We start from the raw sequence: 12,272 nt of genomic DNA, 5'->3' as shown, positions 1-12,272 counted from the left end.
TACTCTTGATGGACTTTGGGCTGTTTTCAGCTTTGGGCTAATAAGCATACTGCTGTCATGCACATCGCATACATTGTTTATGTTGTTCACTCACATATGAACACATCTCAGTTGGGCAAATACCTACAAGGGGTATGGATGAGTCACAGAGGATGCTATGAGTCAGCTTTGCTGAATATCACATTTTCCAAAGGGCTCCAGCCAGCAGTGTAGGAGAGCTCTGGGAGCACTGTGTCCTCATCAGTATGGAGCATTTTCTCTCTTGTTTTTATATTTACCATCCATTTTGTAAATTTCAGTTTTATTTATAAATATACTTATTATATTTTTTTGTTTTTGTATTTCCATGGGTGCATACTGCTACCTCCTTATGATTTTGATTTCATTTTCTAAAGACTACCGAGGTTGAGTGCCTTTGGATGTGTTGTTATTGGCTGTTTGGGTATCTTTTTTGGGAAATGCCTGTCCAAGTCTTTTGCCTTTTTTTCTGAGGAGTCACCATATATATATTTTTTTGTTTAAAGATTTTATCCATTTATTCATGAGACACACAGAGAGAGAGAGAGAGAGAGGGAGAGAGAGGCAGAGACATAGACAGAGGGAGAAGCAGGCTCCATGCAGGGAACCTGATACGGAACTCGATTTCAGGACCCCAGGATCACGACCTGAGCCCAAGGCAGGCGCTCAACCATTGAGCCACCAGGTGTCCTGAGGAGTCACCCATATTTTTCCTACTGACGTATAGGAATTCCCTAGTTATTCTGCCATGTTTGTCTCGTTAGCCCCAAGCCCGAAACTTAGCCATTTTGGTTGGTCTTTCAGGCTGCTGTTGAATGAAGTGGCACGGAAAGGGAGTCCCCAAAGAATGAATGAGGCCCTTGTATATCCTTGTTTACATTTTGGTTTCTGTAACGGCTTTATTGAGGTATAATTTACATACCCAAACTTTTCCTTGTTTTAAGTATACAATCCAATGATTTCCTGATTTGCACAATCCCAACCACAATCAAATTTTAGAGCATTGTCATCATCCCAAAAAGAAACCTCATGACCATCTACTTTTTCCCCCTATTCCTGCTCTCAGCCCCAGGCAACTGCTAATCTTAATTTACTGTCTCTTATAGATTTGCCTTTTCTGGAATTTTCTTAGAAATGTAATCATACAAATATGTAGCCTTTTTTTTTAAGTTTGTTTATTTATTTATTTATTTATTTATTTATTTATTTATTTATTTATTGTAATCTCTACACCCAATGTGGGGCTCAAACTCATGACCCTAAGATCCAGAGCTGCATGCTCTTCTGACTGAGCCAGCCAGGCCACCCACAATTTGTATCTGGCTTCTTTCACTCTGTATAGCGTCTTTGTGGTCTTTCTACATTGTAGCCTGTGTCAGGTGTGTCAGTGGTCCAGTCATTTCTTGGCTGAGTGAATATTTCACTGTATGAGTATACCTCGTCTCATCTATCTATCCATCAGCTGGTGGATAGTTGCATTAATTCTACTTTTGGGATTTCAAAATAGTGCTGCACCGCAAGTTTTTGTGTGGCCTTTTGTTTTCATTTCTCTTAAGTAGATACCCAGGAGAGAATTGCTGGGTCATATGGCAAATCCATGTTTAACTTTTTATGAAACCGAAACCCTGAGATTTCTCTGCCATCCATAGGCTGATGATGGAAAGGCACAGAAGATTGTCTTGGAGAGAAAAGACATCCCCGCCAGCCCGTAGTTATCAAATAAATGCATGGTGTCGAGAGAAAGCTAAGAGAGAGAGAGAGAGACGAAAGCCTGCTTTGAGGAGTTTATAGTCTAATCCAGATGTTCTAACACATGTGTTTATGGAGTAACTCGGCAATATGGAAAATCTGAAAATGAGCAGGGGTTCAGACCCGCTCATATTGCAAAACGAATTCAGGAAGTGCCAAATGCCTACTTTGTGCAGGATTTGACGTTAGCCCTTAAGAACGAAAAACAAACATGTACTCCCTCCCCTGAGTTACTAAGAGACTACTTAGTAAAATAGGTTTCACTTAGTAAAACCCAAGTGAAATAAGACTTGGGTTCAAAGAAGTTAAATAATTAAAGATTCAAATAAAAGTTCAAGATAGTGATAAAAGATCAGGGGAGGAAGAAGGCAAGGGAGGGAGGGATGGATGGAGACACTCATCTTTCCTTCAAGATCTTATGAGGAAACAGTAACCCCGGGTGTGTTTCTTTACATTTTTGGCATCCCAAAGATGACATAAGTTCCTGCTTATTATGGCCTTAGAAATCTTAGTTCGAAAACAAGTGTTAGATAATAAGCAGCCAGGACCATCAGACTAGATTAATAATAATTGCTAATGCCAGGTATTACTCTACATGGCTTAATTTTTACTTATTTAATCCTCCTAATCACGAAGATAGAGGTGCTACTATCATCTTCTAATGATGGAGAAATGAAGCTCAGAGAGGTTGAGTCAATTGCCCAAGGGCACACAACTGGTAAGTGGCGAAACTGGGGTTTGAAGATAGGGAGGCCAGAGCCTACACTGAGCCACGGAACTACATTTAACCATCTTGAGGGCCACGTTCCAGCTACTGGATTCAGACACCAATCACAGATGGGGAAACAGACCTGAGGGTGTTGGGGTGTTAGGTGTTGTCCAAGTTACTTCATCAGTAAGAGATCAGGGACAGGAGTTCTGCTGACTGCCAGGCCAGGCAAATCTATCCAGACTCACCTTGGGTATCAACCAGAGAGCCCTATCCTAAGATGCTGTCTGTGGCTGGGGCATTAGGATACACACATCCCCGACTCGGGCAGAGTAGACAAGAGGAAGCAGCCCTGATCCGAGCTCTACGCCTGGTTCTGCTGCGCTAGGCAAGTCCTACCTTCTGAGCTTCTTTTCTCTACCTGTGGATTAGAGACAGTAACCAAAGTCGCTCATAGAAGTACAGGAACACAGAGGAAGAACTGAAAAAACCACCAGCCGTTACCAATTTTGGCGCTGCAGAACCGTCTGGGGCAGGCCACTTGGGGCTGGGGCATTTGGGATGCCCTGCAGGCTGAGATTTCTGAGTCCACACTGGATCTCCAGGTTGCTCACACGCACCATGGAAGATTTGGGAGTTGCAAGAAGGCTCCGGTCTGGCCTTCCAACCTTAGCTGGGCCTTATCATCAGATATGAAACCTGAGGTCGGTCTGTTAACAGTCACATATGCCCCGCCTTCCCCTCGGAGGAATTTGAGGCCTTTGTAACCGATCAGGTCACTTACTTTTTCCAGACCGTTCCCTACATCAAATTTTGCAGCTCTGCTTTCAGGGATGCCCCGTGGTGACTGCGGTGCAGTCTGTTTCCCCGTGTTTCTAGCCAAGCAAGGGTTTGCGCATTTGCAATCGATGGACTGTTATAAGCAACGTGCATTTGTCAGCTTGCCCGTGGCCAGAGGCCAGGCTGAGGCGGCTCAAGGCAAAATGGTTGAAATGCAGACCACAGGGCTCAATGTGGATTTTCCAAAACTGGGGTGGGCCTGGGCACGAGCATCTGAGAAAGTCACTCAGGTGAATCTAATGTGCAGCCAGGACTGAGAAGCACTGAAAGATAAGCAAGATCTTAAGGCCCAGCGGGATGGTTTTGGAAGAGGGTATCTAGACAAATATGGGAGATGAGGCCAGGGGAGATACTGCAGTCTGAAGGGCACAGGCTGAGAGGTCTGCACTTGACTTAACAGGCAACAGGGAGCCAAGGAAGATTACTGAGCAGGATCCAAGGGGAGGCAATTTGAAGCTTGCAGAGAGATTAAAGGGTCCAGTTATTTACAGCTTAGGAAATAGACTTCAAGTTTTCCTTTAGAGTAAGCTAATGAAGAAGTCCACTTTCTTTTACTTCTCAACCCTCGGTTCAAGGTCGTTTCTTCGGCATCCACGTCCTCTGGGCCCTGGAGAGCGGGCCGTGCCCAGACGATCTTTGTAGGTACCTGGCTCATTGCATGGAAGGGGGCGGCCTCCCCAGGTTTGTCGATTGAGTAGGTCAGCGTCGACCTCCAGCCTGGCCCGCCTGGATTGCAGGAGGGCGGGTACCCCCGGGCCGGCCTCCCCTCTGCAGGCACAGCGCTGGGGGCTGCTCCTCGCACCTCTCCCCCTTCCTCCCTCTGTCCTCACCGACCTGGCTTCCAATCCCGCCGGGTCCCAGCTCGTCGCCTCCCCGCTCGGTGCCTCCAGCGCGGCACCTGGGCGCCAGCCTTCCAACCTGCCTTCCCCCAGGGCTCGGTTTCCCGTGAGCCACGTTCAGCCCCGGGCACAACCCCGACATCGGCGGCCACAGACCCGTGCCCTCGCGGGCGCCCCGAAGAGCAGGCGCCCTTCCGCGCCGGCCGCCACCGGCCACCAGCCCCGCCGAGCCGGCGCGGGAGGGCGTCGCGGGTCCCGGCGCCGGGGGCGGCCTGGGCAGGCGGCGGTGCGAGCGCGGAGACCCCTCCCCGGCGACCTGCCCTCGGCGAGGGAGCGCCCGGCCTCCGCGGGCGTGGCCGCCCTGGCCCAGCCCCCGGCCCGCCCCTCGCCTCCGCGCGAGCCCCGCTCGGCCAGCCCGGCGCCCGCCCCCTCCGCGCCGCGCCCGGCCGCCCCCTCGCCGCCGAGCCGGGCCCCGGGCCCCCGCGATGCTCGGGATCCCGCCTCCCCCGGCAGCCGCGCCTTTCCGCGCGCCCGGGCGGCCCCGGCCCCCGCCGGCCCTCGCGGCCGCAGCCCGCGCCCCGCGTCCCCGGGAAGTTGTCTCCGGAGCCCGCGGCGCCTGGGTCTCCTCCCCCTGAGCCCCGCCCCCCCGCCCGGAGCTGGGGCCGCGAGCTGCCCGGCCCGGGGGCGTCGCCGCCTGCTCCGCCCGCTCCGCGAGGCTCCGCTGCCCTGCGCGCCGCGCGCGTCCCCCGCCGGGCCGGGGACCCCCGCGCACCCCCGAGACGGCGCGCGCCCAGAGCGCGGGAGCCCGGAGCGCCGGGCGCCTGGGACCCCGCGGAGCCGCTGCCCAGCCCGCGGGGCTCGGCCGGGATGCAGGCTGCGCTGTGAGCCCGGGCGCCAAGGCCATGTCCGGCGCCCGCTGCCGGACCCTGTACCCCTTCTCCGGGGAGCGGCACGGCCAGGGGCTGCGCTTCGCCGCGGGCGAGCTGATCACGCTGCTGCAGGTCCCGGACGGCGGCTGGTGGGAAGGCGAGAAGGAGGACGGGCTCCGCGGCTGGTTCCCGGCGAGCTACGTGCAGTTGCTGGAGGTACGGGGCGAGGGCCGGGCCGGGCCGGGGTGGGGCGGGGCGGGGCGGGGGCGGGGGGCGCGGAAGCCGGGGGCTGCGGTGCCGCGCGCCCGCGTACCTGTTGCCCGCGCCGGGGATGCCCGGGGAGCCGCCCCCGCCCAGGGGCCGCGGGGCGGGGGGGGTGGGCAGCGGCTGGCGCCCGACCCCGGGCCGCGCGGGGATCGCCCCCGGAGCGCCCCCCGCGCCGGGCCTCCCGAGCACGGCGCGGCCGGCCGGAGGAGGGAGAACTTGTTGCCTGTGAGAGTTCGGGAGCGGGCGCTGGCGGGGGCCGGCCGAGGGCCGCGGAGTCGGGATCCGGAGAGTGGCATGGCCCGGGCCCCCGGTGCCGCCCGCGGACGGTCGCGCTGCTCGGGGTCGGGCTGCCCGGCCGCCCGGGGCCGCTCACTTGCGGGCCCCCAGCCCGGCTGGCCCCCAGCCCGAGCCGCGCGCCCGACCCAGCGGCGCCCAGCGCCCCTGCCCCGGTCCGGAGCCTGAGAGTGGCCTGTGCCTGGGGTTCTGGCCCGCGCCCAGGGCTGCACAGGACCTGCTGAGCCAAGTCGGCGGGCTGTTTATTGTCTGGGTGACAGTTGGGAGGCCTCTCTGTTGTCCTCTAATCGCTGAGCTCATGGTCACAGCCAGAGTGGGGTCCCAAGCTTTTTAAGTCCTTTGGTGGGGGCGGGGGAGGGGTGGGGGGGAGGAGTGACCTTATAGCACATACCCTTTCCTAAAAAGCAACCGACCCCCAGGATTGTTGTCCAGACTTCAAAGGCGGGGTGGGGGGTGGGGTTACCCACCACTGTGTAGATATGTATCAACCCCTCTGCCCAAACACCTCCCAAATCACCGAGGCCGGGTGTTTATAATTTGACCCCTGACCTACTTCCCCAAGAACAAAGTAGCAAGTTTTGAAAGAAACCGCTGGGTGCGACTCAAAAAAGGGAAAGGAAAGAAAGGATGGACGGATGGGGCAAAATGATTGCGGGTGAGTTTGCTGAGACACGTCCTGTGGAAATATTGCCAGACCGAGAGCCTGGCCCCGTAGAGGTACATGATGTCTCTTTTGGGTCGAGAGGAGAAGGAGAAAATCCCCCTCTAAGTGGATAAGTAGCATTCGAGCAAAACTGAGGCTAAAAGAGATTTCATGGCCGAGTGGAGGAGTAGGTTGGGGAACCCCCATGGTTCTCTATTTTGAGGAACCTGTGTGCGTAAGGCAGGCTCAGGTGTGTCTCTGAGCTTTTTGGGTTCCTTCCCCGGGATTCAGATGTGAAGCGAGCAAGTGTATGGCTTCCTACGAGGACCTGCAGCCTCCTTGTGTCTGGCTAGAAGCCTTGGGAGAGACCCCTGTTGTAGAATTCCTCTGGTGGCCACACTTTTCCAGGAAATGCAGCTGTGGAAATTTGGCCCTTGGAGGTCTGTCCGGTGGGGAGCATCCCTGGCTGGGCGCAGCCAGCTGTTTGGGGGGGGGGGGGCGGCGAGACTGGTGGGTTGGTAGGCTGTGCTGACGAGAGCGGGCCAGGCTCTGCTTTTTTCCTCTGGGGAAGGGAGGGTGAACCAGACCCAGGAGACAAACAGATTGACCAGCTGGGACAGTGTTGGGTGTGTCAGTCACGTCCCATGGCGTGTGCAAGCTTAGGAAATCTCTGGTGCGTAAGGGGCTGTCATATCAACTCCCAGCGGGTGACACGCACCAGAAGTGCCCATCTGTGGGAGCAACACCGCCGAGAAGGGCTTCGGTTTCTTGAGCACCTACTGGGTGCCGGTTCCCCTGCCCACTCAGTGCAGGGGGAAGCACTGTGCCCATTCACAGGCAGGCACTGGAGCTGAAGGCAGTTGCCCCAGGGTTAGTAATAATGCTTGCACGTTGGCTCAGGGGCTCAGACAGCTGAATGTTACCCTCTCCACCTGTGTCTGTTCTAAACGAGGCATGCCGACAGCATCCCTGCGGGGAGGCTGAGGACTGGGGCTAAAATGAGGGCAGTGGCTCCTTCCCGCCTGGAGCATCTCTCCTGCTAAGCCGGCAGTTTGGTTTCACAGGGAGGCTGCTGGCCTTCCCACAGGTGGAGGCAGGGATGGGCCTGGGCCCTGGGACTTTTCAGGGTCAAGGCAGGTGGCAGTTCCCAGAGGAAGGATTGGAGACGAGGCCCTCTGTATCTGGAAACCTCATCTGTGAGCCAGCTGGATCTCAAGGCCGAGGGATGGAGGACATGTGGGTAGAGCCCCTTGGGATGGGGTGAGTCCCCAAAGACAGCCTTGGTTAGGGGACAGTGCACAACGCCCAGGGGAGTTGCTGGAGGTGGACTGGCCAGTGTGTGATACACACTGAGTCTGGAGAAGCCACGGCCAGGTGTTCATCCAAGTTGGAAGTTGGTGCAGAAGCCAGGAGGCTGGCTCATGAGAAGCTAGCCAGCTTCCAGGAGAAGCTCATGGGATGTCCACCAGGGGGTGCCTGGCCCGGAGCCCGCTGGGGGCATGCAGATCAAGGCCAGGGGAGATTCTGGGGAGACCGAATGGGTGGCACCGCCTCCTGGGGGAGGCATCAGATGGCAAGGCCACAGCTGGGAGCAGGGGACCTTTGGGTCTATGGTAAAAAGAGTCCTACTGAGAAGCCCCATCCTGGTGGAAGGGTACTTCCGGTTGAGGGCAAACACATGCAAAATGGTCACTCCCCAAGGATTCCTTTCTTGTTCATATGGAGAAAGGAGGACTGAGAGGCCCTGGCTTTGCAAGAAGCATGCCCCGTGGAGGGGAGCTGGGAGCTAACTCTGACAGAGCTGCAAGATCTGCCCTGGAGGTCAGCCAGCCCTGGGGGAGCGGAGATTCTGGTCCTGGTTCCCCCAGGGGGAATCTCTTAGGTCAGGCCACCAACGAAATGGTACAAGGGCCCAGCACTTCCTTGGCTTCTAGAAAGCAGCTTCCAGGAATTCATCAGCCTAAGTGGAAAAGTGGGGGCTGAGAAGGCCCTGGAGGGACATGGGGACAAGGACTGGCCACCAGGATCCTCTTAAGGGGGGTGGTGGAGCTTCCCAGAGGAAGAGAAAGAGCACTGGGAGGAGGGAACCCAATGGCTGGAGGCCAGGAACCTTGGATAGAGAAAAGAAATTTAGGACCTGGAAGATAATGGAAGGCATCCTCAGAAACCCCCAGAGCTTTGGGGAAATAATATTGTGGGTAAATAAGGGAATGCAAACACAAACAGAGCTTTCCTTGGTTTAGGGGCTGCTCTTGGAAGCCACCATCTGGTTGAGGCGTGTAGCCCTCAGAGGTGCAGCAATTACCCTGTTTGCCAGCAGAACTAGATGACTGCAGGGATTACCCTTGAACTCCTGTTTCCTCTCCACCTGCTGGTCTCCCACTTTGGGTTCCTGTGACATGCTGCTGGAGCTTTCAAGGTGTGGCTGTGCAAGAGACGAGGAGCTAGGGAGCTGGGCTGGGCTGTGGATAGTTGAGGAATGAGGGTTTATCTATTGCTGTGTAAACAGGCCACCCCAAGACTTCATGCCCCGAAACACCCATTTGCTGTTACCTTACGCCGTGCTGTGAGTCGACAGGGCTCAGCTGGGTGGTTCTTCTGTTGGTCTGTGTTGGTGTCCATCATGCTTCCAGGACTGGGGTCCCAGAGGCAAAGCTGGCCTGAGACTCCAGGATGGTGCCTGCACCCCCATATCTGTTGCCTTGGTGTTCTTCCAAGGGGGCCCTTCTTTCCACATGGTGTCTTATCCTCCGTGGCCCTTGCACATGACCTTTCTCTTTAGCAGGGAGTTGGAGTCTTTCCACGGTGGCTGCCTTCCAAGAATACAAAATGCAAATTGCCAGGCCCTCTTCAGGCTTGGGCTCAGAGCTGACATGTCCCTTCTGACCTGTTTTATTGGGAAAGTGAGTCCCAGGACCAGTCGGGATTCTTGTGTGGGAAGGAGGTGAGTACAGGTGTAGGTACAGGTGCATCGAGGGCCATTTTGGAGATTGGTATCCCCAGAAAGGTACAGAGAACACGTGCGGGGCAGTGATGCCTTAGAGAGGAAGAAGTGCCGGCCCACACTAATGAAAGAGAGAGAGAGAGAGAGAGAGAGAGAGAGCGCGCCCCTGGAGGGGGGTAAAGTGCAGGAGGCTTGGCTGTTGTGTTAGAAAATTCTCCATGGCCATCCTCAGAGATTCTCTCTCTCTCTCCACACACTCCCCCCCCCCCCGTTTTTTTTGTTTTTTTGTTTTTGTTTTGTTTTGGTTTTTTTTGATGCCAGGGCTTTCTTTATAAAGGCCACCCAATAAATGTTGCAGCTGAATTTGAAACCCGATTTTCCTGTCCCTAAAGCATGGGTCTATCCGCTGGGCCATTGGCATGCCAGTGCAGCCTTTTTAGGTTGGGGCTCTTTGGTGCTGGCCATTAATAGACACGGTGTATCTGAGCTGCCTGACATCCAGTAGATGCTTGCCACGTTCCGCAAATTGATTTTAATACAGGGCCTTTCTTTCTGTAATGGGAGACTTACCCAAAGTGGGTTTGTGATCCCCAGTCCCTCACAGCCAGATTTTTAAAGGCAGTTATCAGCTCTGTTCACAAAGCCCTTAGTAAGTAGGGCTGGTGTCTCTCTGAGGATGTGACGGGGACGGAAGAGACCAACAGGCTTTCTGCCATTGTCACTGAGTCATTTCTGCTCTTTGATTTGGGGGCTGCGGCCTGCATTCGCGGCTCGTGCTGTTTGAAAAATCCACCTTCAGGTCACCCCTCTGTCTGCCTCTGCTCCCTCTAGGCTGCTGCACGCAGCTCTGGTCAAGTGGCCACCCCACAGGACTTCAAAGCGGTGGGCAGGGCTTACGGATTCTATGGATTCAGGGCATCTTCACAAAAGTTCCCTTAGCAACAAGTCGGCAGGAATCCCTGACATCTGTTCACTGCCACGTCAGTCCCTGCTGCCCGTTACCACCTAGAAACATGAATGAGAGGCTCACCTTCTCGTGTACTCTTTACAGTCTGGGAAAAAAAAAAAGCCATCTTCCATTTGATGGTCTGATGGACCTCGTCAGCGAGCCTGGGTGCTGATCCCCACCCTCCTGGAGAAAGAAAATGTTCGGTAAACTGGGGAAGCCTTGTATTCCTGGGAGGCGTTAGGATTTCTGTGCGGCCGCTCCAGGGAACATCATTCTCCCACTTGGCTGCCTGATTACTCACTGCGGCCAGGCAACCCATGATAGGCTTTCTAACCGTCTATCAGGGCTGATCACGCTCGTCCGTGATTGCAACATTCGTAGATTCCTCTCCCCTCTGCTCATGGTGAGACTTCTGGGGTGGTGTTTCCACCTGCGGAGAGAAGTGGACATGTGGCATCCGAGCACATGGTGATGGGGCATGGGAGAGGAGTGGTAAGCGCAACAGGTGTACAAATTTGTGAGAGAGGTTTTGTGGATTCCTGAGGACTCGCTGCCTCCTCCCTGCATGTTTAGTATCTCCCCTGTTCTACTGTCTGATAAAGATTTGTTTTAGTAGGGTAACCTTCCTGGTTGATTGTATTTATTTCACTTCCTGAGCTGGTATCCAGAGGCAGTCCCCAGGTACTCCCAACTCCTATGCCCAGACTAAACTCATAAATCTCTCTGACCTCTTCGCCACCTGCTACCTGCACCCGCCAAACCACCATTTCTCTGTCCTCCACCTTGGCTCCCACTGTCCCCCTCTTACTGTCCCCTCTCCTGCTAGCAAGCCTTGTCTGCCACCACCCTCCCTCGGATATCTCTCAGCGACTTCTCGTCCTTCACTTGCAATGCCATACTTTTTTCAGTAAAGGGCTAGGAAACAGATTAGGTTTTGTGAGCCCAGAGGCAAAGTGGAGCTGTGGCTGCATCACTGGGATTCTTAGAGCGCCAGAGGGAGTGAGAAGCCAAGAAAGTGCCCCATATGGTCTCTGTCACAGCTATTCATCCCACCGTTGGGAGTGGGAAGCTGCCGTAGATGCTCCGAGAGCCAATGGGTGTGGTGGAGTTCCAATAAAACTTTATTTATAGATACTGAGACTTGACTTACAGTTTTCATGGGCCAGGTGGTATTATTCCTTTGCTTTGTTTTCAGCCATTTAACAATGTCAAAGGCATTCTTAGCGTATGGGCTGTATGTAGTTTTCAGAGTTCAAAAGTTGATCACTCATTCATTCAACAAACCCCAAATGTCTAGGATGGGCTATGAGCTCTTTTGTAAGTTCTCAAGGGGAAGTAGTGACAGGCACAGAGAAGAAGCTTATGCCCTGCTAGGGAGATGGTATCCTAGAAAAAAAAGGAGATAGTTTTTAAGTACTGTGGGGCCAGTAAAACAGGGTACTGTGGTGGACTGGGGTGTGGGGTGCAGGAGAGGGTTTGGTGAGACTGTCAGGGAAGCTTCTCTAAGGAGGCAATACCTGAGCAGAGGTCTGAGTGATGCAGAGCCATGTGAGTATCAGAGGAGAAGTGATTCGAGGCAGAGGACACCACGAATGCAAATAATCCTAAAGAGGAGTGTATGTGTGATATATTTGCAAAAACCAGAATATTCTAGAATGGTTAGAAAGCAATACAGATAATCCTAATGAGGAGTGTATGTGTGATATATTTGCAAGAACCAGAATATTCTAGAATGGCTAGAAGGCAGTGAGCAGGGGCAAGAGAGGTGGGGATGTGACAAGGAGAGAGGGCAGAGTATTTGGATATTTGTTGCTGTGGCTCCCCACTCCGGGAATATATATACATAAAACTTATTCATTTATTTATTCATGAAAGACAGAGAGAGAGAGACAGACACACAGAAAGAGAGAGAGAGAGAGGCAGAGACACAGGCAGAGGGAGAAGCAGGCTCCACGCAGGGAGCCCGATGTGGGACTCGGTCCCGGGACTCCAGGATCATGCCCTGGGCCAAAGGCAGGCGCTAAACCGCTGAGCCCCCCAGGGATCCCCTCTACCCAAGACTTTTAAAAATAGAACACATTTGACATCTGACACTGTGTAAAGTTTAGGTGTTCAACATGCTAATCTGATTCACTTCTGTAGTGTAACACG

The 12,272-nt window shown here is 54.2% G+C and overlaps 1 protein-coding gene across 1 annotated transcript in view; it reads left to right on the top strand.

Moving 5' to 3' along the window:
• The first annotated feature begins 5,042 nt into the window (after positions 1–5,042).
• GAS7 (growth arrest specific 7) overlaps positions 5,043–12,272 on the top strand; it is a 209,896-nt gene continuing 202,666 nt past the window's right edge. Inside the window, exon 1 of the mRNA XM_038536874.1 lies at positions 5,043–5,240. Coding sequence (XP_038392802.1) covers positions 5,058–5,240 — 183 coding nt within the window. The 5' untranslated portion in view covers positions 5,043–5,057. The remainder of the gene's footprint in view (positions 5,241–12,272) is intronic.

This window comes from Canis lupus, chromosome 5 (assembly GCF_011100685.1).
Source record: "Canis lupus familiaris isolate Mischka breed German Shepherd chromosome 5, alternate assembly UU_Cfam_GSD_1.0, whole genome shotgun sequence".
Classification (NCBI taxonomy): domain Eukaryota; kingdom Metazoa; phylum Chordata; class Mammalia; order Carnivora; family Canidae; genus Canis; species Canis lupus.
The sequence above is the reverse complement of the archived record's forward strand: the minus strand, read 5'-3'. Positions and strand labels throughout refer to the sequence as shown.